The following is a 24,751-nucleotide window of genomic DNA, read 5'->3' as shown; positions in this document are numbered from 1 at the left end:
CTCAGCAACGCTTGAGGCCAAGCCAGAGTCCCACGTTCTGAGCAGACTGTCCTGGGGCACGTTTGCTGGTGGATAAGACTCTCCACTGCTTTATTTCTCCAGTTGTGCTTTCAAGGTTGAGCCAGCCCCTTTCTGGGAGCGGCAGTGGTGGCCGCTCACACTTCGCCTGCCATGGTCAGCTCTGGCCTCACTTAGCACCAGCCCCTGTAACAGGCCCCCTCTCATCACTACCCAGAGCCACTGCAGTTCCAGACCACCCTGCACTCACAGGCAACTTGAGTTCCTTAAAATCTCTCCTGGGATCACGGGACTGCCTTGCTCAGCAATGTGAAGCTGGTCCCCATGGCCTGTTACATGGATCCAACCTTCTCATCCTGACATCTGGGACCTGATTCACCATCTTGGCCTGGTCCCTTTTCAAGGTCACCTCTGTGGACTCTCAAGTTCTCCTTCACTCCCCTTTCTTGACTCTTCAAATTCAACTACATTCATTTATTCCTTATTCTATACCTTGCATGGTACACAGTGCTTAGCTAGAACACCCACTCTGACCTTCCTCCTCCTCCCCCTCCCTGCCTGCCACACCTTTCCCACAGGGGCAGCACTCACTGAGCACCTCCCATGAGCAGAGTGGGGGCCAGTGAGTCACACACGTCCCCTCATACCCTCAAGCAGGTCTTGACATCCCGTTTTGCAGATGGGACACAAGCTGAGAGAGGCCTGGGAACATGCCCCTAGTAAGCCACAGAGCTGGGATTCAGACCAGCCCCGCTTGACCCCAGGTCCGCCCAAAAGAAGGCCAAACCCTGAGGCCACATATGCTCACCTGCCCCTGCTCTGCCTGTCTCCCCTCCTGAAATCACCCTCTTCCTGTTTTCGATCCCCTCCTGGCTGCCTCCCACACAGCAAGCAGGAGTGTAGCATCTCCCGGCTGGGGGCTTCCTGCCTCTCCTGTGCCTCGCAGGAGCCCACCTACAGGTGCAGGTGCTTTGGATGCACTAAGTAAATTTCTGTGTGTTGCTGGACTGGGCTTGCAGGGCATCTCTCCAGGGGCGAGGGCTGTGAGACTCAGGGGCAGGCACAGGATAGCTGCAAACCGAGTTCTCCACCAATTCCCAAGTGGTCCTCCTTACCACGGGCCACAGAAAAGAGAGGAGGGTGGACTGGGGGTTTGGGTCTGACCCTGGGCACCAGCATGGCCCCGAGAGCTTGTGAGATGGCAGCCTCAGCCCTCCTCATGACTCCCTTGGGGGATACAGGCTCCCTGAGAAACCCATGTGTACCCAGTGCCTGAAGGGAGCCCAGGGCTTGTAGAAAAGGAACAGGGAAGGACTGGTCAGCTGAGGCTCCCAGCCCCCAGCCCATCTTCTTGTGCAGCAGGTGATGGGTCCTCATGCCACACTGAGATGAGATGAGACTCTGACAACTACTTGTGCTTTTGTTTCCTTCTGAGGGAAATTTACATATGGCGAAATGCACAAATCATACATTTCCATGTTGTCATCGACATAACTGTGAGTGCACATGTGCCAAGATTTGAGCTTGCATCTGTATAACCCGCACCCCTACCAACACTGCAGAATATTATTATCACCCCAGAGATCCCCTCCTGCTCTTCCCAGGCAGTTTCTGGCCTACACGTGCTTTTAAGATGTGGATGTGATGTTTGGAAATCAAGGCTGTTTGGGCCTTGCCAAAAATCTCAGCAGCTAAGACAAAAGACCCCAAAGACAATCATTAAAACAATCATCAAAGTACTTTGAAGCACTTAGTCTTGTCACTTTGTCTCTCTCTCCCCTGCATGCCAAGTAGAACCAACAGTGTTTAGAGGGGTGGTCACAACTTAGCCACTAGAGACCCACTTGCTGGAAAGGCAGTGGACAGAAGAAGGAGCGGCAGAGAGAGAAAGGGACACAGCAAGGACAAAAGAGTGTGGTAGGAGGAAAAAATGAAATGGGGAGAGAGATGAGGCCAGAGAGAGAACAAAGGAGGCAGATGGAGAAAAGCCCATTCTAATTTCTCTTACACTGCACAGCTTGATTTTATTTAAGCCACGCTACAACAAAAGAAAAAAAATTTTTATCATATGTAATTTATTACTTTTGAAAGCATATTGCTCCATTTCCATTTCAATTAAATAAACATTAAATATGAATCACAGCCATTGATGTGACTTTTCAGTACCCTTCAAAACCATTTGCCTCTACAACAGAGTTAACTCTCCCGCCTCTGTGCCCTCTTTGTAGATTATCTTATGGGACAAAATGTAACTATGGGGTCCTGGCTCCCAGGAATTCCAGTCTCCAAATACCAATGAGGACCTCTGTTTCCCTCCTAGCTCTTCTCACCATGTGTGGATGGCACATGGGAAATGTCAGCTACTGAGAAAACTGCCAGTTCCCTTGGACAAAGAAAACTGAGAAGAGGTGAATTCTTCCTGGGAATGAAGCAGTAGAATGACAGAGTGATTTAGGAAGGAAATGTATCTTTGGAAGAAGAAAGAACAGAGAAGAGTCTCAGAACACTCAAGGACTTGAATTAAAATATTGGATAGAGAAACAAAACTAGAAAAAACAGAGAGGAGAGGGTAAAAGGAAAAATGTGACTTACTCAAGAAACCCAGGGGACTTTACTCTACCAGGTGAGCGAAGCTTTAGACATCTGCAGGGAGGAAGTCCCGGGGGTTCCTGTCCTACTCTCTGCCCCTCAGGGTCTTTGCTTTTGGCTGTACTAGGTCTTTCTTGCCAGGTGCACTTGGCAGTCCTTTCAGGTGATGAGCTTCCTGGGATCCAGCTAATCCTCCCCAAGCACCTAGATAAAGTTTTTTCATTTTAGAGACCCAGATGGTGCTGACCAATCAGGCACCTAGCACCAGCTGGGCCTTCTGTCTGCACGGGCCCATGCTGTCATGGGTGGTCAAGCCAGCCATGCCTTCTTGCATTTCTTACTTCTCATCCCAAACCTAACTCTGGCATTCCGTTCTGTAAGGCCTTACCTGGCTAGGCTTAGCTCCCTTCCTCTGTACTTCCTGAGCATCTCAGGCTGCACTAAGATGACTGTTTCCCATGCCTTTCTCTCCTCCTAGACTTTGTGCTTTTGAAGGCAGAGACTTTGCCTTATTCCTTTTTGTTCTGTGGGCACCTAACACAGGACTTGGCACATTGAGGGCACTCAGTGTTCCTTCATGACATTTGTATCTCCACCTGCCCCAGGTAGAAGTGACCATTCTCTCCTTTGAACCACTGCTCTACCATCTAGAGACATCCATGGGAGCACCTGCAATGCTGTGATGCACTTCTCTGTCTACATGTCTGCCTCTTTCTGGAGGACCACGAGGGGATGGACCCATCTTGATATTACCCAATCCTGGCAAAACCCAGCATCGCACCTGGTGCATTGTAAATGCTCAATAAGTATTTGCTAAACAAAGGTGGAACAAATGCTGCCGCCTACCTACTCCTTCCTGTACCCAGTGGGGAAAGGGGATGGGGAAGGCAGTCCCAGGATGCAAGCAGTCTCCCCAGAAGACCCACCCACAACTTTTCTGTTCAGAGTATTCAGTGGTGAGCACTTAGGGGTGCTGGAAGCCAGGAAGTAAGGGTTAGAGCTTGCAGGTAGAAATCGAGAAGAAGAGGAGTGAAGTGTCCAATGACAGGAGGAACTCCAAAGATAAATGCATCCCAGAACTAGAGGTTAGAGAGGCCAGTTTTTAGGATTAGGGGAAGAAAACACCTCCATCTTCTTATATCCTAAAGTGTATACTGGGGCCTAGGCCAGTGACCAAGTCCCCTTCCCACTCCGGGTGTGGACACTGAGCAAGAACATAGGTTTTTGAGTAACAGACATCTGGGTGAGAACCAGCTCTGCTGTGCAGCCTTGAGGAGGTTTCAGACCTTCTCTGTGCTTTAGCATCCTCACCTAGGTTTGTGGTCAGGCTTCAGTGGGATGGAAAAAACACAGCCCCAATATTAGCTCAGAGTGGGGACTTGGTAACTCTTAGTTCCACCCTGAACACTGTACACAGCCGGGACCCCAGATTCTTACTTTTGTACTCCAAGTGGAAGCCGGCTGCAGAGACGCTGATGTCTGAGTAGAAGTGAAGGTAGAGCTGGTTGGAGGTACTGTTCAGAAGGGCAGGCACGGTTGTTCCTAGGGCAAGGACACCAGGGTCATTGATGTTTAGCTCCTCCAGGCCCCCACACTCCTCCCTGTTCCTCTTGCTTTTGTCACCTGCTGACATTCTGCTCCCAAGGCCCCCAAATGTCCCCAATGATCAAACTCACTAAATGACAAATTAGCACCCCTCAGAGGGCTAGGCCTCCAATGGCCAAAGGAGGAGAGACCCCGAAGCACTTCCTGCAAGGTGAGCAGGGGCAGAGCTGTGTGCCTGAGGGACAGTGAGCTCCTCAGGTGGACTTTGAGTTTGCTCCCCTCCCAAGTACCTTCAGAAAGACTGTGGCATGCATTATTCTCTGGACAATCCAACACCGTGGACAGTTTTTCTGGGGCACATGACTCCTCTTTATACCTTGTTAGCCTAGAGTTTTGGGCTTAAAAGATTCAGATCTTTTAAGATCTGAAACATGCACCATGTTCCCTCAGAAGTCCACCATGGCAATAGAAAATGACGTACCCACTTTGGAAAACCATTTGGCAGTTCCTCAAAAAGTTAAACATGAAATGACCATATGACCCAGGAATTCCATTCTTAGGTATATACCCAAGAGAACTGACAACACATGCTCACACAGAAACTTGTGCATGAATGTTCATAGCAACATCAATCACAGTAGTGCAAAAGTGGAAATGACCCATCGACTGATGAGTGGATAAACAAAATATGGTATATCTACATCATGAAGTGCTTATGCATACTACACGTTGGTGAAGTTTGAAAACATCATGCTAAATGAAAGAAGCCAAACACAGAAGGCTACATATTGTATGATTCCATTTATATGGAATGCCTGAAACAGGCAAACCCACAGAGATAGTAGATTAGTGGTTACTGGAGGCTGGGGTGTGGAGGGCAGGTGGGGTGGGGAGTGAGTGAAAGTGGGTGCCTGGTTTCTTTTCGGGTGATCAGAATGTTCTGAGATTAGATAGTAGTAAGAGTCGTAGAACTTGGTGAATATACTAAAAACCACTGAAGTGTCCACTTTAAAATGCTGAATTTTATGGTATGTGAATTATATCTCAATGATGATGACAACAATGTCTACCATGACCCTCCGGATTGGAAGCCACCTTACCTGAGAAACTCCCCAGCATGGTTACAGTGTTATCTGCACCGTCAAACACTTCCAGGGAGTCCCAGTTCTGTTCTGTGACAAAACTGATGACCTGAATCTGGGAGGCAGCAGGATGGCACTGTTGGTCAGGCAGCCTGCGTCCCTTCCTTCCTCCCACCTCCCCGCCCTCTCCTCTCCTCCCACAGTTAATTCAACTTGCCAAGCACCTGTTCTGGGCCTGACCCTGTGCTAGGCCCTTCCAGCAAAGCAAGATGCAGCCCCTACTCCAAGGAGCTCATTGAATGGTGGTGAAGACAGATGTGAAAGAAGTGATTATAAGACGGTGGGGGCTGGGCGCGGTGGCTCACACCTCTAATCCTAGCACTCTGGGAGGCCCAGGCTGAGGGTCGCTTGAGCTCAGGAGTCCGAGAGCAGCCTGAGCAAGAGTGAGACCCCGTCTCTACTAAAAATAGAAAGAAATTAGCCAAACAACTAAAAAATAGAAAAAAAAAATTAGCCGGGCATGGTGGTGCATGCCTGTAGTCCCAGCTACTCGGGAGGCTGAGGCAGGAGGATTGCTTGAGCCCAGGAGTCTGAGGTTGCTGTGAGCTAGGCTGATGCCACGGCACTCTAGCCCAGGCAAGAGAGTGAGACTCTGTCTTAAAAAAAACAAAAACAAAAACAAACAAACAAACAAAAAAAAACACGGTGGGAAAATTTACAAGGTAGAGCATGGGGGAAAGAAATTCCAGGAAGTGGGAATGTCTTGGTCTGACTGGCCTTCTTATCATGTCTGGAACATTCCTTGAGCTTCCCCACTTTCCTGCCCTGACTACATCAGACATTCTGCAGCAGGGAGCCCATTACCCACCCCTGCCCAGACCTGTCAGCTGGGGCCCCAGTTTGCTGCCTCTCTGCAGGCCTTGCAGGCACCTGACCCTCTTCTCTGCCTCAGCACCAAGGCCGGGGCCTCCCTCCACTGGGCTCCTACCACTGGGCACCAGTTATGCCCCAATGCAGCTTCTATGGCTTGGGCTGCAGGTGTGGTACCCTGGGTGTGTGCCTGGTGGTGATACCCCAGCTGTGCTTGGTGGTTCGCTCCTTCCCTTCATCAGCAATGTCCCCACAACCTTAAGAAAAATCCCTCAAGCCATTTGAGACACATGTATGAGCTCTCCCCAAATCTTCAGATCCCAGCTCCAGGCACATTCCTTCCTTTGGCCTTCCCTGCTGGCCCGAGCCAGTGTCACCTCTCCTTCCTGAGTTTCCTGTCTCTCTCCTGAGGCTCCTGGGGCCCGTGAGCTGCTGTGTTTTTCTGTGTGTGGGCCACACCTCCACACTTGGACCCAGCCTCTTTAGCCGCCATGGCAGGGACAGGGCTGTGTCTTCTCTCGGCTCACCCCGGCTCGGGGCTTGGCAACGGCCAGCACCTGTGGGTGGCCGCCCGCCCGCCCAGGCCCCTACCTGGATGCCAGCGCCTTCGGGGACCATGATCTTCCACACGCAGTTGAGGCTGTTGAGGTACGGCTCTGGGAAGCCGGGGGACAGGATGGTGCCCCTGCGCTCCGTGAGGTTGCCGCCACACGGCACTGGGAGGGGAGGCAGCTTTGGTCAGAGGCTCCCCAGGCACACTGCTCCCCCGGCCCCGCCTCCGCTGGTGACCCCTGCCCGTGGGGCTTCTTCCTTTGTGCCCCAGCCCCGCCTTCTCGTTCTGTTTTTTGTCCCCCTCAGGGACCTGGACCCCCAGTTCCTCCCTTCACACGTGTCCCTGTCCCAGGACCCATGGCTGTCTTCACACCAACCCGCAGGACTGGCGCTTTGGCCTGGACAGGACTCCTGCTTAGGTCACGCTGGGGGAAGGGGCTGCCGTGTGCCTTGGGGCACCTGCCGGGACTTGCTGCCTCCCCCAGGGAGAAAGGACTATCTTCTGGCCCCCAGGCCCCCTCCCCAGCCCCGCTGTCCAGGCACTCACCCACACACGTGGGTGCGGAGACGTTCCACTGGGCCAGGGCCCCAGGCACCGGGAGACACTCGATTTCTGGGGACCCCTGCAGGGCATAGCCGGAGTTGCATTCGAAGCGGACGACGGCCCCCACCGAGAAGTCACTGCCCAGCCTCTTGCCATAGCGGGGTTCCGGCACAGAGCTGCACTGCGTGGCGCTGGTTCGGGGCACCGCTGTGGGGGACAAAGGCACTGAGGGGGAGGCCTCATCCCTCTAGAACCTGGCCCAGAGATGGACACACATGGGACTGGAACAAAGACAGTCTGGATGGGACCCTGAGAGGCTCCCAGGTCAGGGGTGGGGACTGTCTGGGATGAGGCCCATTTTACTGAGACACGCTTGGACACCCAGTGTCACAGCACAGCTGTTGGAGACCACGGGAGGCAGCGTGAGCCTCTGGCCCAGACTCTAGGCCCAGTTTTGTTCTTTGCCTTCCCAGTGATGCCCCTCACTGATCGGGGTCCCACAGCCCCTGACAAGGAGAACGAATTGCCCTTCCTCCTCCACTTTCAGTGCCTTCACCCTGCCTCTGGCCCATCCTCCCCATGCGCCTTAGGATCCTTCCTGGAGCCCTGCCTTTCATGACCTGAATCTTCTCTCCCTCTGCCCACAGTGGTGGATGGACCCTTCAGTCCTGGCTCCAGGGATGGCATCCCCTGTGGGGGGACCACCCCTACATCCGTGGAAGGACTACCCCTGCACCTATGGGAGGACCATCCCTACATCTGTGGCAGGACTACCCCTGAGCCTATGGCAGGGCTACCCCTACATCTATGGGAGGACTACCCCTGTGCCTATGGGAGGAGTATCCCTGGGGCTATGAGTGGGCTGGCCCTGCGCCTGTGGCAGGACTACCCCACATAGGAAATGCAGGTCATCCTGGGCAGAGCCAAATGAATAGGATCATGCTTAGATCACGGGCCCTACAAAAGTAGATGTTCTCCTGGACGAGGGAAGGTTGGGCCTGCCAGTGAAAGCCAGGGTGCTCCAAACTTTGCCTTTCTGGGCCAGTAAGAAAGAGAACTAACATTGATGAGCTGCTTGGTACTAGCTATTTCATGAACTCTCTTTTAATCCTATCAGTGAGGTACATTATTACCCTCATTTAATAGGTGAGCAAACTGAGGCTCGGAGGCATGGAGTACCTGGTGCCCAGCTAGAAGGTGGCGGGTGAGATTCAGCTCTATGTCCAACTCACGTCAAAGCCTGTATTTGCCCCACCCCCGTACTGTGCCTTGCAGACAAAACCAAGCCCATGGGCGGGAGTCTAGGGAAGAGGCTGGGCTGGTGTCCCCAGTACCATCTGGACCATACCAGTCACTGGGGGCGGTTTGAGGGGGAGGAAGAAATTAGTTTCCCACGTCTGATTTCCTTCCTTATTTGACATAGAGCTTGGTCTAAGAAATGTCTATTGGGTTAGCGAATATATAAAATTCAACAGAATTTCAGGAAATTGCCTCACAATCCAGTAACTGCCCCTAAGCACCCTGAGAAACAGGCTGAGTCTAGGGGTCAAAGATCCCTGTTTCCTTGGTCACCGAGTGCCCTAAGAACAGAGATCGCCTTTCCTCCTCTGGCGTCTGTGTCCTGCATACCTTGGTAGACAAAGTGGAAACCTCTGGCTGGGACTTGGCCTTTGGCACTGAACTTGATGAGAACTTGATTGGAGGTGGCCAAGGGCAGTGATTCTCCTGCCAAGATAAGGGGTGGGAAGGAGAGGAAGACCGTGAGTCCAGCAGTCTGGCCCAGCCAGGAAGCCGGGGCTGCCAATACCCAACACAGCAATCCCTTCCACATTCTAGGGCTTCCAGAAATGAAACCTCACATTTTTACTGCACTTTACAGTTTAAAGTTTATAGAAGGCTTTTGCATCCATGGTCTTAGTGTGACCTGTGGTCACTGTGAAGTTGGCATGACAGTGCTCAGCACCCTCATGTAATCGAGCAAGAAAGGGAGGTTCAGAAAGATTAAGTGGCCAGCTAGAGAAAAGAGAGTTGCTAAATATTGGGCCACAGGAATGGAGATAGTGACCGTTACCAAGATGACTTAGTGGTTTACTTGGAGAACTGACATCAGTCTGATTAAAAAAAAAGAAAGGCACTGGCTTCTGGGAAAAAGGGTCAAGTGATCATCTGAGAGCAGCTGGCCTTTCCCAGACCACGCCCCCCTTCCACCCCTCGAAATGATCAGTGACAGAGCTATTACATAATTCATTGCTCATCCTAGGACACTTGAGAGTCAAAGGAAGTTCTATCAATAATTATGCCGGGACAACCAAATGGAAGCTGGGACTGCCCCAGGCAAACCAGGATGTCCTGTTACCCAGCCAATGCCACATAAACTGGGGGAAAACCTGCATGGGTACAGGAAGCTGGGGGAGGCAGACGGCCTTTGTAGCAGAAGATGAAGGCACATCTTCTGCTTGGTATGGTATAGGTAGCCCAGGGGACAGACAGCCCCAAGTGCACCCGCAGCCGTGGAGGGCGGTCACCTTCCTGGGGAAGCCCAGAAGGTGGAGGCGTGGCATGGCCACTCTGCTTGCTGCTTCTTGGGACCCCTGAGAAGGGCTGCAAGCCTACTCTCAGAAGGGAAGTCGGGGTCACAGAGAGCCACTACAGTGAGGGCTGGTGTAGGGACCCACCAAGGAGCCCCTGGGAGGTCCCCACCAGTGTTTCCAGAAAGCCCATGTGATGCTACTGACCACAGGAGCAAAGAGCCTTTTTCAAAGCGCACTTAGGTTTACATGTGACCCAGAGGGCTGAGCCTGGCTGGGAGTCACTGCCCAGCTAACTTCTAGCTGCCAAAGCAAAAAGAAACTCAGGAAGACAAAGCCTCTCTTCATGATCACCGCCATCGCCAGCGCCTCCTCCCAGTGGATGTGAGCAGAGTGAAACCTCACTTTTCCATCCACATGTCATTTAGCCTTGACAGAGGGGGATTGGGACCCCCTGATCTCTCACAGAACCTCCGTTAGCAGGCCTCCCGCTTCACGGGAAAGCACGTCGCAAACTCACTGGACACATGAGAGGATTTCAGTTCTAAGGAAGGAGACCGCTCTGAGAAGTCAAAGCAAATATTTTTATGAGAATTACGACAAAGAACAGGAAAAAGTCTCAGAAGAGTTTCAGTCATGGTTGTCGCAAGATTAAATCTTGCATTGCGCCTGTGAAGTCAGAGGAAGAAGGATCTGGGATTAATAAAAGCTACAAAGAAATGAGAAATGCTAGCACAGGGCAGCTGGATTTCACAGAAATTAAAGAGTGAAATGGAGATGAAATTTGGGAAATGCTCCCAGAATCCACAGGAAAAGGATAAAGAGATTAAAATAATGAGAGAAATGACAAGCAACATGGAAGATAGATGAAAAAAATCCAATATGCACATATCAAGAATTCCAGAGAGAGAGAAGACAGAGATGTTGAAGTTCAAGAAAAAATAATTTAAGAAAGAAGATACCTTTTCTAAGACTTTGGGTTCCAACTGAAGTAAAATTTGCCAAGTGCCAGATCTAATTAGTGAAAAGAGACTTCCACCACAACACATCCTAGAGGACTTTTTAATTTTAAAAAGAAAGAAAGAATATGAAAATCATATAGACAAAAAAGCATAGGTTACTTACAAGGGCAAAGAATCAGACTGAACCCCAATTTGTCTTTATGATTAAATGTTGGACTATAGCGGAACATTTACTGCAGTTTGAAAGATAAAGTTTGTGACCCATAATTTGATTTGTAATCAAGTTGTCATTTATATGATGTGTCAAAAGGCAGGTGTTCTCATATATGCAAGGTGACAGAAAGTACTGCAGTTATAAGCCATGGTTAAATAAAACAAGAAAAACCCCACCAAACCTAAAGTAGGGAATTTAAGAACTAGCAGGAATAAATATAACCAGGAAAGTTATAATAACTATTGTTAATGAGGTAACAAAATGAAATGCAAATGTAAAAACTTGTTCTTGGGGAAGAATTCCATAATTTAAAACTAATTACTAATAACATTAATATAAAAGTCCAAATACACCTAAAAAAATTAGAAATCTGAGATGAGTCAGGTATGAATGGAAAAATGAGGAAGCAAAATCAAAACAACAGAAACAAAAACCCAGAAAGAACAAAACAAGATGACAGATATTAGAGCAAATATTTTCCTTGTAAAGTATATCAGTAAACTTCCAGTGAAAAGAAAAAGACTCTTGGAGAAAATGGGAGATCTATCAGGCAAACACAGATACAAAAATTGTTAGAAACACAAGACAACAAAATCTCACAATTGTAGTGGGAAATATTTTAATGCAACATTCTCAGTCTTTGATATATCAAACAGGAAAACATAAAGATTGCTGAGTAGTGGTCATTAAGCTTTTTTCCCCCAACACACCTCAGGGACAGGGACACAGTTCATTCTCATAAATACCCATTGCTCATGATCAGTGTTTGTCCAGATGAGGAAAGAGAGACTCACTGTCTGAGTACACTGATGTTGGTATCTGTAGCTCTTATACCTCCAGCTATCTATCTACATTTCTTTCTATTTCTGTTGGTCCTGTACACCCATGTCTATACCTATTCTACATCCACATTTATATCTCTAGGTCCTAAATGTATACCTGTCTCTTCCTGTAGGTCCTTTACCTATTCTTATATGCCTATATCTACAGCTATACTTATATTTATTTATACTTGATCTTAGCCAAAGGCCAAGAAGTGATGCTTATAACTATTTTTTTTTTTTTGAGACAGAGTCTAACTCTGTTGCCTGGGCTAGAGTGCCATGATGTCAGCCTAGCTCACAGCAACCTCAAACTCCTGGGCTCAAGTGATCCTCTTGCCTCAGCCTCCCAAGTAGCTGGGACTAGGTATGCACTACCACACCTGGCTAATTTTTCTATTTTTAGTAGATACAGGGCTCAGGCTGGTCTCAAACTCCTGACCTCAAGTGATCCTCCTGCCTCAGCCTCCCAGAGTACTAGGATTACAGCTATACTTCTCATATCTATACTTATATCTATATATCTCTATCACCTACCTACCTACCTACCTATCAAGAGATTTTGAAAAAGCATCCTACCCCGGGAGATCCTGATTTATACTCTTGGTTGGGTGTGTATGTGTGGGCTGGTGGTATCAAAAAATAATTTCACTGAGAATCACTGATATATGGATTTGAATAACATAATTGAGTTAGACTGATCTAATGTTGTTAATAAACTCACTTGTAACAATAACTCTAGGAGGTAGAACTTTCGCTCTTCCCATTTTACAGATTAGGAAACTGAAGCTCAGAGAGATCAGGTATTGTGCCTGAAGTCACCTCGCCAGCAAGCAGGAGAGCTAAGCTTGGAGCCCAGCTAGTGTCACTGCCAGCCTCAGCTTGCAGTCCTGCTGCTCAACCCTGCAGGGAACACACGTTCTTCTCAGATACTTAGGGAATTAAAATAAATGTCCTTGGCTACTGAGAGAATCTCATGTAGCCCCCTAAGTATAATAGAAATGGTACAGGTCATAGTCTCCAACCATGTGGCAATAAAATGAGAAATTAACGCAAAAGTTTAATGCAACAAGAATAAAATCTGTGTCCTTGAGGGAAAAGAAGAGACATTCTTAACCAACTCTTAGGCAAAAAGATTAAAACAACACGTGTTATCATGGCTATTTAGAAAGTAATGATGATGAAAATAGTACATATCAAAGTTTATGGAATGAAGCCAAAACTATGCTTAGAGGTGAATATATTACTATAAACATGCTTTTATTATATGGAGAAAATAAGGAACATAGCTTTCAAATCAAGAACTTAGAACAAGAAGGAAAAAATAATCTGAAGAAAAAAAGGAGAAAAGAAATTATGAAATAAAGGTGGAGGTTAATCAGAAAATAACAACAAACTCCATAGAAGAATAGACAAGAATGGATAAACTGGGGCAATCAAAATTTAAACAAACAAACAAACAAAAAAACCACAAACCATCTGACGCAGAGAAAAAACGGGACTGTGAAGGCAGCATTCGGGAGGATAAATAAAGGCAGGGATCAAACCACTAATACAAAGGAGATTAAACATCAGAGTGTACTACAGAAACTATTTTGCTAAATTTAAAAGAAATTATGAAATGAATTTTTTACAATAGATAAAATATCAACGTCTATATTAAAGTAATGTACCTGAATAGACCAATAACCATGGAAGAAAATAAAAGAAAAACCACTGAAAAGGAGGAGATAAAATAATGAGACAAATTTATTTGCAGATGATATTGCTTCTTGCCTGGAGGAGTCAGGAGAATGAGTTGGCAGCGTTAGCACCATTGTAAAGAGTCCAATGACTTTATAAAATGAATATGCCAAGAATGCCAGTCTTTGAATATACTAGCAAAGCCCAGTTATAAAATATAACAGGGGAAAAAAGATCCATTTACAGCAGCAACAAAAATCTCCATGAAATATCTAGGAATAAAGTTAAAAAAGGAATACTGCCTAAATGAAAATTATAGCACCTTACCAAAGGCTATGACAGATAAATAAACAGAGACATACCATGTTCTTGGATGGCAAAAAGAGTTAATGTTATAAAGATCTGAGTTCTCCCCAATTTAATCTATGTGTTTTATGAAATCATAGTCAAAATTTTGATGCAATGTTTTTAACCTGACAAAATGATTCTAAATTTTATTTGGAGGCAAAACTAAACATGAACAGTCAATAAAAAATTCAAAACAAAGAATGACTTTGGGGACTTCTGGTGCCATACGTTTAAAATTATTATAATAGGAAACACTGCTATAGTGTTTAACAATTAAAACTTATACAAGAATAAACAGAGCCTTTCAAGAAAGGAAAGAAGGCAAAAAACCCAAACCAAACCAAACCAAAACAAAAACCAGACCCTTAGAGGAAATGGATAAAAAGTCTAGGAACAGACCCTTAACTTCATAAAAATTTAGTATATGTAAATCTGGCATTTTGAAAATTCTGCTAGGACAACTGATTAACTGTATTTGAAAGAATATGATTAGATTCCCTACATCGACTAAAAAATCAAAATAAATTCTAAAGGTATTACAGCAATATGATGAAACTAAGAAGTAAAAGAAAACACAGAGGATTAGTTATTTGATCAGCATAAAAGCCAAGGAGAAAACTATAAAAGAAAACATTGATAGATTTGGTATCATGAGAAATTTACATTTTCTAACATTAAAGCACCCTGAAGAAAATTATATAGCAAATGACAAACTGGAGGGGAAGCCTTTTTATAGCATATAACAAATACAGTCTATAATAATATGGACCTCTATTCAATAAATAAGAAAATAAATGCTAATAGAAAAATTGACACAAATTCACAAATAAATTCACAAATAAAAAATGCACAGGCCAATAAACATTTATAAAAAGGCTAACCTAGCTGTAATAAAAAAAGCAAAATCAGAAAATGAGATACCATTTTCACTTTTCAAACTGATGATGCTTTTGTTTTTTTAATTACCTGGTTTTTGTGAGAATAAAACATGCCCTCTTACTCATCGTTGGTGAACAAAGTGACAAGATCTTTCCAGAGGGACACTTGACAATCTGTGTAAGAAGCCTTAAATGTTTCACATATCCTTTAACTTGGAAATTCTACTTCTAGATATCTAAGGTCACAGATGTGTATGAAGATATATGTCTAACACATTGAATTACTAACCATAAGAGTGAGAAATTAGAAATAATCTAAATGTTCAGTAATAGGGAATTCATTACATAAATTTTAAATAACTATGTGAGAGACTACTATGCAGCATTTAAAATCCTATTCTAGGATACAAAATGACAGAGTAAAGCTCACAGTGGATATTTCAATAAAAATATGTATATTGGTTTGTTCAATAAAATATGTAAAAGATTAGGTCTAAGTAGATAGACTGGAAGGAAATACACTACATCTTATCTGTGGCTCTTTCTGGGTGGTCTTTATTTTAATTCTCTATGTAGGTTATTTAGTTTTGTCCCTAAGTTTTCTACTATGAAAATGCAGTATGTTTATAATTAGAATAAAAATTGGGGGTCTGGTACACCAACAGGAGAATGCTGCTACACCACTTGGGGGCGGTGTGGACACAGCTTGGGTGAAGCCCCCTGCTATGCTCCCAGGAGCTGCCGCTGTGTCGTAGAGACAGCACCAGGGCATGACACACACGGAGCTATGTGGTTCCACCTGTGGACACGTCATCGTGCTTCCAGAGCCTTCTTCCTTTTAACCAGCCACGGTGCCCCCAGCCCGCCACCGTCCCCACGCTGGCCCAGCCCTGGGTACCTGTGTGGGAGCCCGAGAGGGAGCTGAGCAGCCGGGAGTGCTGGCTGTGGCCGTCGTGCACCTCCACCACGTCGTTGAGGGCCGTGTGGAAGAAGGCGAACTGGCCGAACACCACTGCGGGGGAGACACGGTGCGGAGATCTCAGCGTGCAAGACCGGGCAGGCATGCTGGGGGCGAGCAGAGGGGACAGCGGGTCTGGGGGCCCCAGGCCAGGACGAGGGCCACCCAGAGGAAGTTGTTGGTTCGTGTTGCTCACTGAGGCTTTCTACTGGCTGATTCCCACACTGGCAGGACACCCGGGTCAGGGAGGGGGAGCTGGGGAGGCCTGGGCTGACATATGGAGCGAGGACTGCACCCAAATGTCCGGCCGGTGGAGGTGGCACTGAGCTAACCTAGTTCTTTCCCAGGAATAAGCCCATGAAAGGGCTTTCGGTACCATGCCCCACTTTCCATGTGATCTCAGGATCCCACATTGTCCCTTGCTTTTTCTTCAAAGGTCCAGCAGAACAGGGTAGCCCCTGGACGCGGCTCTCCCACAGCTAAGAGGAATGGGGGTGGCGAGAAGCAGCCGCCTCCTGGGGAGGAGCAACTGTCTCTGGAACAGGCACATAACTCCCCTCATCTGCCTCTGGCAAAGCCCACAGGGAAGAGGGAAAATGACATTTATCAAGCACCTACTGGGTGCCAGGTACCATGCTTGCTACGTACATCATTTTCTTTGACCATGACTCTTCTGGATATGATCCATATTTTGTAGACAAGAATCTGAGGCTCAGAGGTTAAGAGAGTTCCCAAGGGCCACCCAGCTCATGTGGGGCAGAGGGCTGAAAAGTCAGTGGCCACAGCCCTTATGAGTCCCCAGTCAGACAAAATCTAAGGGCCTGGCCATTTGATAGGTATTCAGGCCACCAGCTATGCATTGCAAGGGGTTTCCTCAGCCCTCCCCTCCCTGCCAGTTCCTGCTGCATGGGCTGGGGTCACTCTGGGCCACAGTGGGCACAGCTCCCATTCAGGTACCTGCCAGACCCCAGGTTATTCTGCCTACACCGGTCTCCCAGTTGGCCTGGCGCATCCGAGGGCAAGAGCCAGGGCAGACCCGTCTCCACTTTGGCTCAGAGCCTTGAGCATGTGGGAAGTGGGATGTACATGTGTGTGTTGTATATGTTATGCATGCTGTGTGTTGTGTATGCTCACATGTGTGCTGTGTATGTATGTATGTTGCACATGTGAGTATGCATGTATGTGTCATGTCATATGTGCTGTATTGTGTCATGTTCATGTTAGGTGTATATGTGTTATACATGTTGTACGTGCTCACATGCGTGTCATGTATGTTGCATGTTGTAGTCATGTTATGTGCATGTGCACGTGTTATATGTATTATGCATGTTGTGTACTGTATGCTGTGCATATACATGCATTGTGTGTACTCACATATGTTGTGTATATGTTGTATGTATTGTGCATGTATGTTGTTTGTTATATATGTTGTGTGGACAGGTGTGTGCATTGTATATGTTGTGTTGCACATGTATGTGTTCTGTGTGCATGTGCATTGTATATGTTGTGTGCATTGTGCATGTTGTATGTTCATATGTTGTGTTGTATGTGTTGTGTGTACATGTGTATGTTGTGTGCATATCTGTATGCTGTATGTGTTGTGTGTTTGTGCACACACATGTCAGAGCAGAGAGGGACTTAGGCCATGGAGCTGACTGCCTGATAAAAAAGCATTTGCAATGTTGAATATGGTAGTGAATGGAACGAAAGATTCTTAGTTCTCAAATCATGGGCAGAAGAGCAGAAGGAAGAGCACATGTCCACACCCTGAAAGTGGGTGCTGAGTGAGGGCTGGTGGCAGGGGTATCTCTGTCCTCTCCTCCTGAGTGGTGAACAGGACAAGCAGGTCCCTGCATTCACAGAGTGTACATTCTAGTGGGAAGACACAGCCAAAACCTCCCCCGAAATTCAACCAAATGCTTAAGCAAATAGAAAAGATAATTTCAGCTCATGTTAAGTTCTGGGCATATGGCTAGAATTATGGGGCAAGGCAGGCCACTTTAGACGGGGAATCAAAGAAAGACCTCTGAGAAGACGATGCTAGTGCTGAGACCTGTGCTGGGGCTCAAGTCAGACCCAGAGGGAAAAATCTGCCCCCCATCCCTGGGCTCAGCATCATTGGCAAAGAGAAGATGCTTGGGAGAGATGTCCACATCCAGCTTTCAGCTCAATGCCACTGACTAGCCTTAGGGTCGGCTGCTTGCAAAGGCATGGGCTCCTCACCACTGGAGGAGTTCAAACACAAACTGCATGCCCACCTATCAAGGAGTCTGCTCTGGGTAGCAGATCAGATTGGACAACTTTTCAGGACTTTTCTAACTGTGATCGGCATGTCTAAAACTGCAACGTCAGTAGGTTGTGGAATGTGTGCATGTGCACATAAGTGTGCAGGTGCTGGGGCAGGAGTGGGTGCACTGACGGCTGGAGCTATGGGTGAAGATGAGACTGGGCATTTACAGAGGGCAGGGACATGCCTCGCTCATCTCTGCAGCCCAAAGACCTAGCCAAGTGCGTGGCCCCTGATAGGTGCTTATTGAAAGTCTGGGGAACAACTCAAGCATCAGGCCATGGCCTGTGCTCGCCCATCCCATTTTGGGAATAAGCAGCCAGGTCTCTGTAGGCTGCCCCAAGCAGCCTAGGTGATTAGGACATACTGATGCCTTTTGCTACACCCAATACCAACCGTGTTTAGAAATACTCGTTAGTCCTCCCATAAAGAGGAGACCCAGGGAGAGAGCAGCCCAGGCCAGTCCCCTGGTTGCCTTTCAAAATCTTCTTGAAACCTGCAGGGCTGGCAGGACTCTTGTATATCCCCACCGCCAACCAGGTAATGAGCCTGATTCTTTCCACCTGCGTCTCTCGGAATCTGGAGGGTTCTCTCTCTTCTCAGGGCACTGGCCTGCTCCTTGCTTTTTTCTTGTTTGTCCTACCTATAGCTCCTGGACCAGGCTCTGGTGCTCAGGTGGGACACCGGAATGACGTGGCTCCATCTCCCTCCATCCCATTCCTTTCTTCCTTCCTGCTCCTTGGCCACCTGCCCCTGGGTCTCAACAGGCCTGGGTCTGCAGCAGCTCCATTCAGACTTGGGCTGTGCTGGGTAGCCCCAAGACACCTTGCCTTCCCTCTGTCCTGGCCATTCTCTCACCAGCTCTGCCTCCTTGGTCCCGGCTGGGCCCACTTGTGCCCGTCTTCCCTCTGTGTCAGGAATGTATTCCACAGCTTGCTTCAGAGCATCAGCACTCAGCTGCTCTGTTTGAGACACTGTTCTGCTGATCCCACGATGGGAGGGGATAACTGGGAAGGACCTGAGGAGTTGCCCATTTTGGAAGGAGGGAGAGGAGTCAGAGAACATAAACAAAAAATCTCATACCATAGTCCTTGGGCACGGTGACAAAGTACAAGCAGATCTGTCCACTGGTGTAGTTCTGAGGGTAGTTGGGGGACAAGACCACTCCATCTGAACCCACGTACTGTCCCCCACAGGGGGCTGAAAGAGAAACCGGACAGAGAAGCAAGTGACCTTGTGCACCTCTCACCAATTGTCCATCCTCCATTCTGTTCCCAGCTTGAGCGTCTGGCCCTGGTGGGGCTGCCCTCCAGTGGGTGGCCACCAGGGTGGAGAAGGGAAGTCTGAGGACGCTGGCCTGCCCTGCCCAAGGACATGCATCCCTGGCCTGGTATGGGACCCGAAACTCACCCTGATGCTGTCAAGGGTTGCCTTGGACAGATGTCAGCCCTTGCTCTCCAACTATTGACATTGGCATTGATCCCTGAAGGCACAGCCTTGAGGGACACAGTAGGAACTTCTTCTGCTTACAAGTGGGGCCTAGAAATGATCTGCTGCCCCGTGGCTGATGTCTGCACCCGGGCAGTCAGTGACTGCATGAGTAGGGCGCTGAAGCTACCCGGGAGCGGCCAGACCATGCAACCCAGCCACCTTCAGTTCCCCTCCATGGTGTCTGAGTTCCACAAGGGGTGGGCCTCGGAGCCTGCCTCTCCCACCTAGGCACAGGGGCCTCCTGGGCTCTTCAACTTGGCAGGTCACCATGCTCTGAGGTTCTGACACTCATTTCTACCCCTCTTGTTAGGACCCCTCGGTGGCTAACCCAGACCTACCTGGAACCAGCCTACTCTGCGGGCCTTACTTTGACACATCTGATCTCTCAGTGATTCTCCCTAGGCCTGGGAGCAAGTCCAGGGGCCTCCTTTAAATTCTCTTCTCCCTGGTGTGAGCTCCCTGCTGTGGCATGTCTGGGGGCCTCTGTTGAAGACATGAGCATCTATCTGAATGGGGGTGGGGACGCTATGTGATCCAAGAGAGATGACACTTTGACAGGGACTGCACACCTGGTGAATTATGAGCCATTCTCCTCTACAGCAAGCCCAGATTTGCCGGGCCCCACTGGGAGGAGCCACCCTGGAGGACCATGGCCCCTTCCCATAGCTGACAGCCCCGCTGCCCCTGGCCTTCCCTTGGTTCCTCAGACCGCCATCCCTGGGCTCCCGGCACCTGTGCAGACTGGGCGGGCATTGTTCCACACGGGCTTCCCGTCAGGCCCCAGGACGCAGCTCAGGGTGGAGGAGCCCTCAACTTCATAGCCCCCATGGCAGTAGTAGGTGATGGAGGAGCCCAGCTTCAGGTCGGACCCCACTCGCGTGCCGTTCTTGATGGAACCAGGATCAAAACATGACTCCCGCGGGTTTTCTGGGAGAAAGAGAAACACACACATGCACACGCACAGAGGCCTGTTAGCAGCCTGTTTCTCCGGAGCAGCACCCAGGAGGAGAACCTGACTTTAGTTAGCCACAGAGAGCACATGGGATTCAGGACTGTTGGTCCTGTTCCTTCAGGTCTAGAAACTCCTCCAAATTTGGTTAGAAATCTAAGGCTGGAAATCATATTAAAGAAGGAGTTTCCCCCTCCTCTGCCCACATTCTCGCCGTGGTCCACAGAGGAAGGGGTTGCAGCCAAACCTCCAAGGCCCTCTCTCACGCCCCTCCTGGCTCTGTCCCAGAGGGAGCATGGGATGCTCTGATGGGTGGGAGCCGACGGTCCCTGACCCATCTCAGCTGCAGGCAGGGTCACTGCGGTAAAGGCCAGTGTGCAGGCACAGCCCACCCCCTGCTCAGCCCTGACTCCCTCCACCCCCAGGGTGGCAGGGCTCCTGGGCTTTCTGTCTCCAGGCGGGAAGCAGGGCGGACAGTGTGCCTCCAGGGATGGCTCTTTCTCTCCCTCTCTCTTCTGCCCCTCTCACTGCTGGCTGGGGAGGTGGATCTGGCATCTGCTCTGCAGGCCCAGTCACAGCCACCTGGTGCAGGCACTGCGGAGTGGATGGGTCCCCATACTTAGATCCAGGGAGGAAGCAAGAAACCCCACTTCCCTTCTGGTTAGGGTTATCCCACCTCTGAGACAAGTCAAGGTCTTCAATACAGTTTTCTAGAGCTTTGCACTGGGTGTTGGGTACTTGCCAGGTTATTAAAACCTCAGGATTTCCCAATTTGGCTATTGATCCTTACGGTCTTTCCAATCAGTCATGTCGTGGATGTGTCCAACTGTCATCTACTCTGTCCCTCTGCACCAGACAAGAACATACTTGACATTGCCTGAGGACTGGGAGTACTAGCTCCACCCATCCTTCACCATCAGCTGGAAATCCTGGGCAGCTCTTGGGAGCCAACGCTCATGTCCATCCACTATGGCCTTTCCTCTGTTCCCCTTCCAGTAAGCTCACTTACTGGTGGTAAGAAGCCTGCCCTCGGGGCTGGGCAATGGCAGGGTGTGGCCAAGGCCAGTCGGTACCTGGGAGATGCACTGAGAATCAGGTTTCTGTTACAGTTCTAGAGGCTACGCTATGAGGGCACCAGAGAGGTCTAGAAAGGGGGGCTCCAAAGAGGTGCTGACAGCCCTTGCAGAAGGATTCAGAAATTCAAAGAGCGGCACTAAGGATGAAAAAGAGCTGGAATAGAAAGGTTCAGAGTTCATTCATCAGAGGCGAATGGCTCAGGAGGAATTTGGCTGAGGGCGGTGCTTGTCACCTGGGTACCTTTTAGATTACCTGCACAGGAGGCAGCCGCTGCTTGAGGCTGTCACTCAGCTGCCAATCAGCCGGCTGACTGATGCGGTGGGACTCTGAGAGTCTATGATCCCGTCAAGTCTAGCTACTCCTGCATTCGAGCCCTTATGACCATCTTGCTCTTTAAGTCTTCACCCGTAGCTGAGGGTGGAGCAGTTCTGGATGCACCATTGCATTTAAACTCAAGGGGGACCCAGACAATGGTCACTCGCCTTCATTAAATCTGTCCTCTATGTAAGCCTAGTGGCTCTGGCCAGAATATAACTGGCCATTGGGTGACTCATATGTCAATTAGACTAAGCTCATATATACCTATGTATATATATATATATATATATATATATATGTACATATATACATAGGTAACTCTTCTATTTTATTGAGGGAAAGACCACCACGCACTGGCAGACAAGGCTACAAAGTTTTTGGTATAAATATCTAGAATTTAATTAGTATGTTTTATATGTGGATGTATCTATTTAACTAGGAAACACTTTTTATATATTAAAATATATCCACATTTACGTGTATGCAGGGAACTGTCACCATGTCTTATGTTTCATCTGTCCTTTTTATAAATTCAAAGTGAGTCATATTATTTGAAGTTCAGAAAAATCAAGTAACTTGGAAGCAAGTTCACACAGCTCATAAGAGGCAGAAGTAACTGTGGCCCCCAATATCCATTTGCCCTCTTTGTCCTTCTACTGTGGAGCCTAGATTTTACCCAGAGCTTCAAGGCACTAGTTGAATTCTACATTTTCCAGCCTCCTGGGCAGCCAGGTCTGGCCAAAGAGATGTAAACACGAGTCAGACGCTATCTGCCGAAAACAATCCAGTAGTGTCCTGTCTCAGTCAGAGAAAAACCCCAAATCCTTTCAGGCCTCCAAGACCCTGTGCATGCGGCTCCCAATCGTCCCCTCCATGACCTCTGCTCCTGTCACCCTTTTGTGAACTTTGCTCCAACTGCACTGGCCTCTGTGTGCGGGACATTCCCTGGTTTGCACAGCTCCCTGTCTCACCCCTTTCAGGACTAAGCTCAGTGTCTCTTCCTCAGTGACACTCTGTGAGCAGCTACTTCAAATTGCGATACTCCTCTCCCCAGTGCTCCCTGACACCATTCTCTGCTTTCTCCCCACTGTGATTAATACTCCCTCATCTACTATATATCTACCTTATATTTTTCTGCCTTCCTCCACTAGAATGCAGGTTCCGGAAGGGCAGTTTTTCAGTTTTGTTCACTGCTGTATTCCAGTGCCTGACACATGGTATGCACTTAATAAATATCTTCCGTGAATTCATGTGGAACTTCCAGAGAGGCTGCTTAAGGGAAGTTGATTCAGCTGAAGAATGCTCATTGGCCTTTCCCTCTTTTCTCCCTCCCTCCCTCCCTCAGTCTAGAACTCAGACCTGATGGCTGGAGCCTTGGTCGCCATCTTGGGTCCAAGATACCCTTGAGGATGGGGACAGGGACTGGCACGGGAGAGCAGAAGGATGGATGGAGCCCAGGTGGAGCCTCCCCATCAACCCTAAATCATGACCTCCAGACTTCTTTTACAAGAAGGATAATAAACTTTTACCTTGTTTAAGCAACTGTGTTTTGGGGTAACTGCTGCACTGGCATTGGACCCCCACTGGGTACGACTGCCCCAGAACTTTACAGATACCACAATGTCCTTTCTTCCCTACTTTGTGTGGCAAACTCATACACTCTTCAATGCCACCCTCCCTGAGGTTTCCTGAACTCTGCCTTCTCTCTGGCAGAATTCTGTTTTTCTTTCCCTGGCGATAGCATGTATCATATTACACTGGTAGGCTGGGTAACTGTATTTCTTTCCAGTGGGTTCTGAACTCTTGGAGGGCAGAACCCAACACCTAGTCTTCTCATAACCCTGGCAGCTAGCACAGTACTTGGCACCAGCGCTGGCCATATTTGGCACATAACAGAGGCTTAATAAATGGCTGCTGAATTGTCTGGCTGAACACTCTGAGGCTTGGAAAAATCAACCTACCACAGCAATGCTTCCATCTAAGACTCTGTTCTATATTTACTCACGTGTCAGAGAAAGATGAGCTCATCATTCATCACATTAATAACGACGACAAGGATAATGATAATGATGATAGCCCCTTACATAGGAATATCACTTCGTAATTTCCAAAGCACTTTCCAATCTGTTATCTCATTTGTGTCTCACAATACCCTGTGCAGAAAGCAGGGCCAGGTATGCTCATGTTCAGCTTATCGATGAGGAATGTGGTGATGAGAGAGGACAATGAGTTTTTTCCAAGCCATTCAGCTATTTAGAGGTAGAATTAAGACCCAAATCAGGTCTTCAGTCTGCCAGACCAGAGCTCAGTCATGATAACACTAAATGACTCAAACATCATGATGATAATGATAATAAATAAGCCCAAACCCTCCAAAATGGGAAAATTAAAAGAACCAACTTCTCTGTGGTCCTAACAGATGAGGCTAACTTCCAAACTTTGCAAAGGCAAAAAACTGAAAATAACCCCAACATTTAACTGGTAAGGAACTGGTTAAAAAGGCTGGATCAGAGCCATCACTGAAATACAAGCAGCTTTTAAAAAGCATAAATCTCTGAATACTGATATGGGAAGACGCCCAGGATCTATGGTTGGGGAAAAAAACAAAAACAAAAAAACCAGATTGCAGATTAGTACATATAATGTGATCTCATTCATACGGAGCAGGGATCAGCAAACTGCAGCCCACGGGTCACGGACTGCCTGGTTTTGTAAATAAAGTTTTATTGGAACACAACCTTTTGTTTACATATCGTCTGTGGCTGCTTTAGTGTTGTAACAGCAGAGCTGAGTAGTGGCCACAGAGATCATCTGAAGTAAAAATATGTCCTCCCTGGCCAGAAAAAATTTGCCAACCCCTGGTATAGAATTTACGTTACTTTATATTTATAGAAAATACCTGAAATGAGATAACAAATTGTTAATAATGGTCCTTCAGGGGATGGTGATATTGGGGGATGTCAAGTTCTTAAGAGTTTATCTTATCTGCATTTATAGTGTTTGAATTTTTCTAACAAACCTGCGTTACTTTAAAAAT

At 47.9% G+C, this 24,751-nt stretch overlaps 1 protein-coding gene across 1 annotated transcript in view; it reads right to left on the bottom strand.

Moving 5' to 3' along the window:
* The window catches only part of CSMD2 (CUB and Sushi multiple domains 2), a 572,570-nt gene that overhangs the window by 95,225 nt on the left and 452,594 nt on the right, over nt 1-24,751 (bottom strand). The window contains 8 exon segments of the mRNA XM_045548313.1: nt 4,045-4,149; nt 5,253-5,349; nt 6,696-6,820; nt 7,204-7,407; nt 8,830-8,925; nt 15,533-15,646; nt 18,963-19,079; nt 20,103-20,297. Of these exon segments, the coding sequence (XP_045404269.1) occupies nt 4,045-4,149; nt 5,253-5,349; nt 6,696-6,820; nt 7,204-7,407; nt 8,830-8,925; nt 15,533-15,646; nt 18,963-19,079; nt 20,103-20,297 (1,053 nt within the window).

This window comes from Lemur catta, chromosome 3 (genome assembly GCF_020740605.2).
Source record: "Lemur catta isolate mLemCat1 chromosome 3, mLemCat1.pri, whole genome shotgun sequence".
Classification (NCBI taxonomy): Eukaryota; Metazoa; Chordata; class Mammalia; order Primates; family Lemuridae; genus Lemur; species Lemur catta.
Note: the sequence above shows the minus strand (reverse complement) of the source record. Positions and strands in the feature narration are given on the sequence as shown.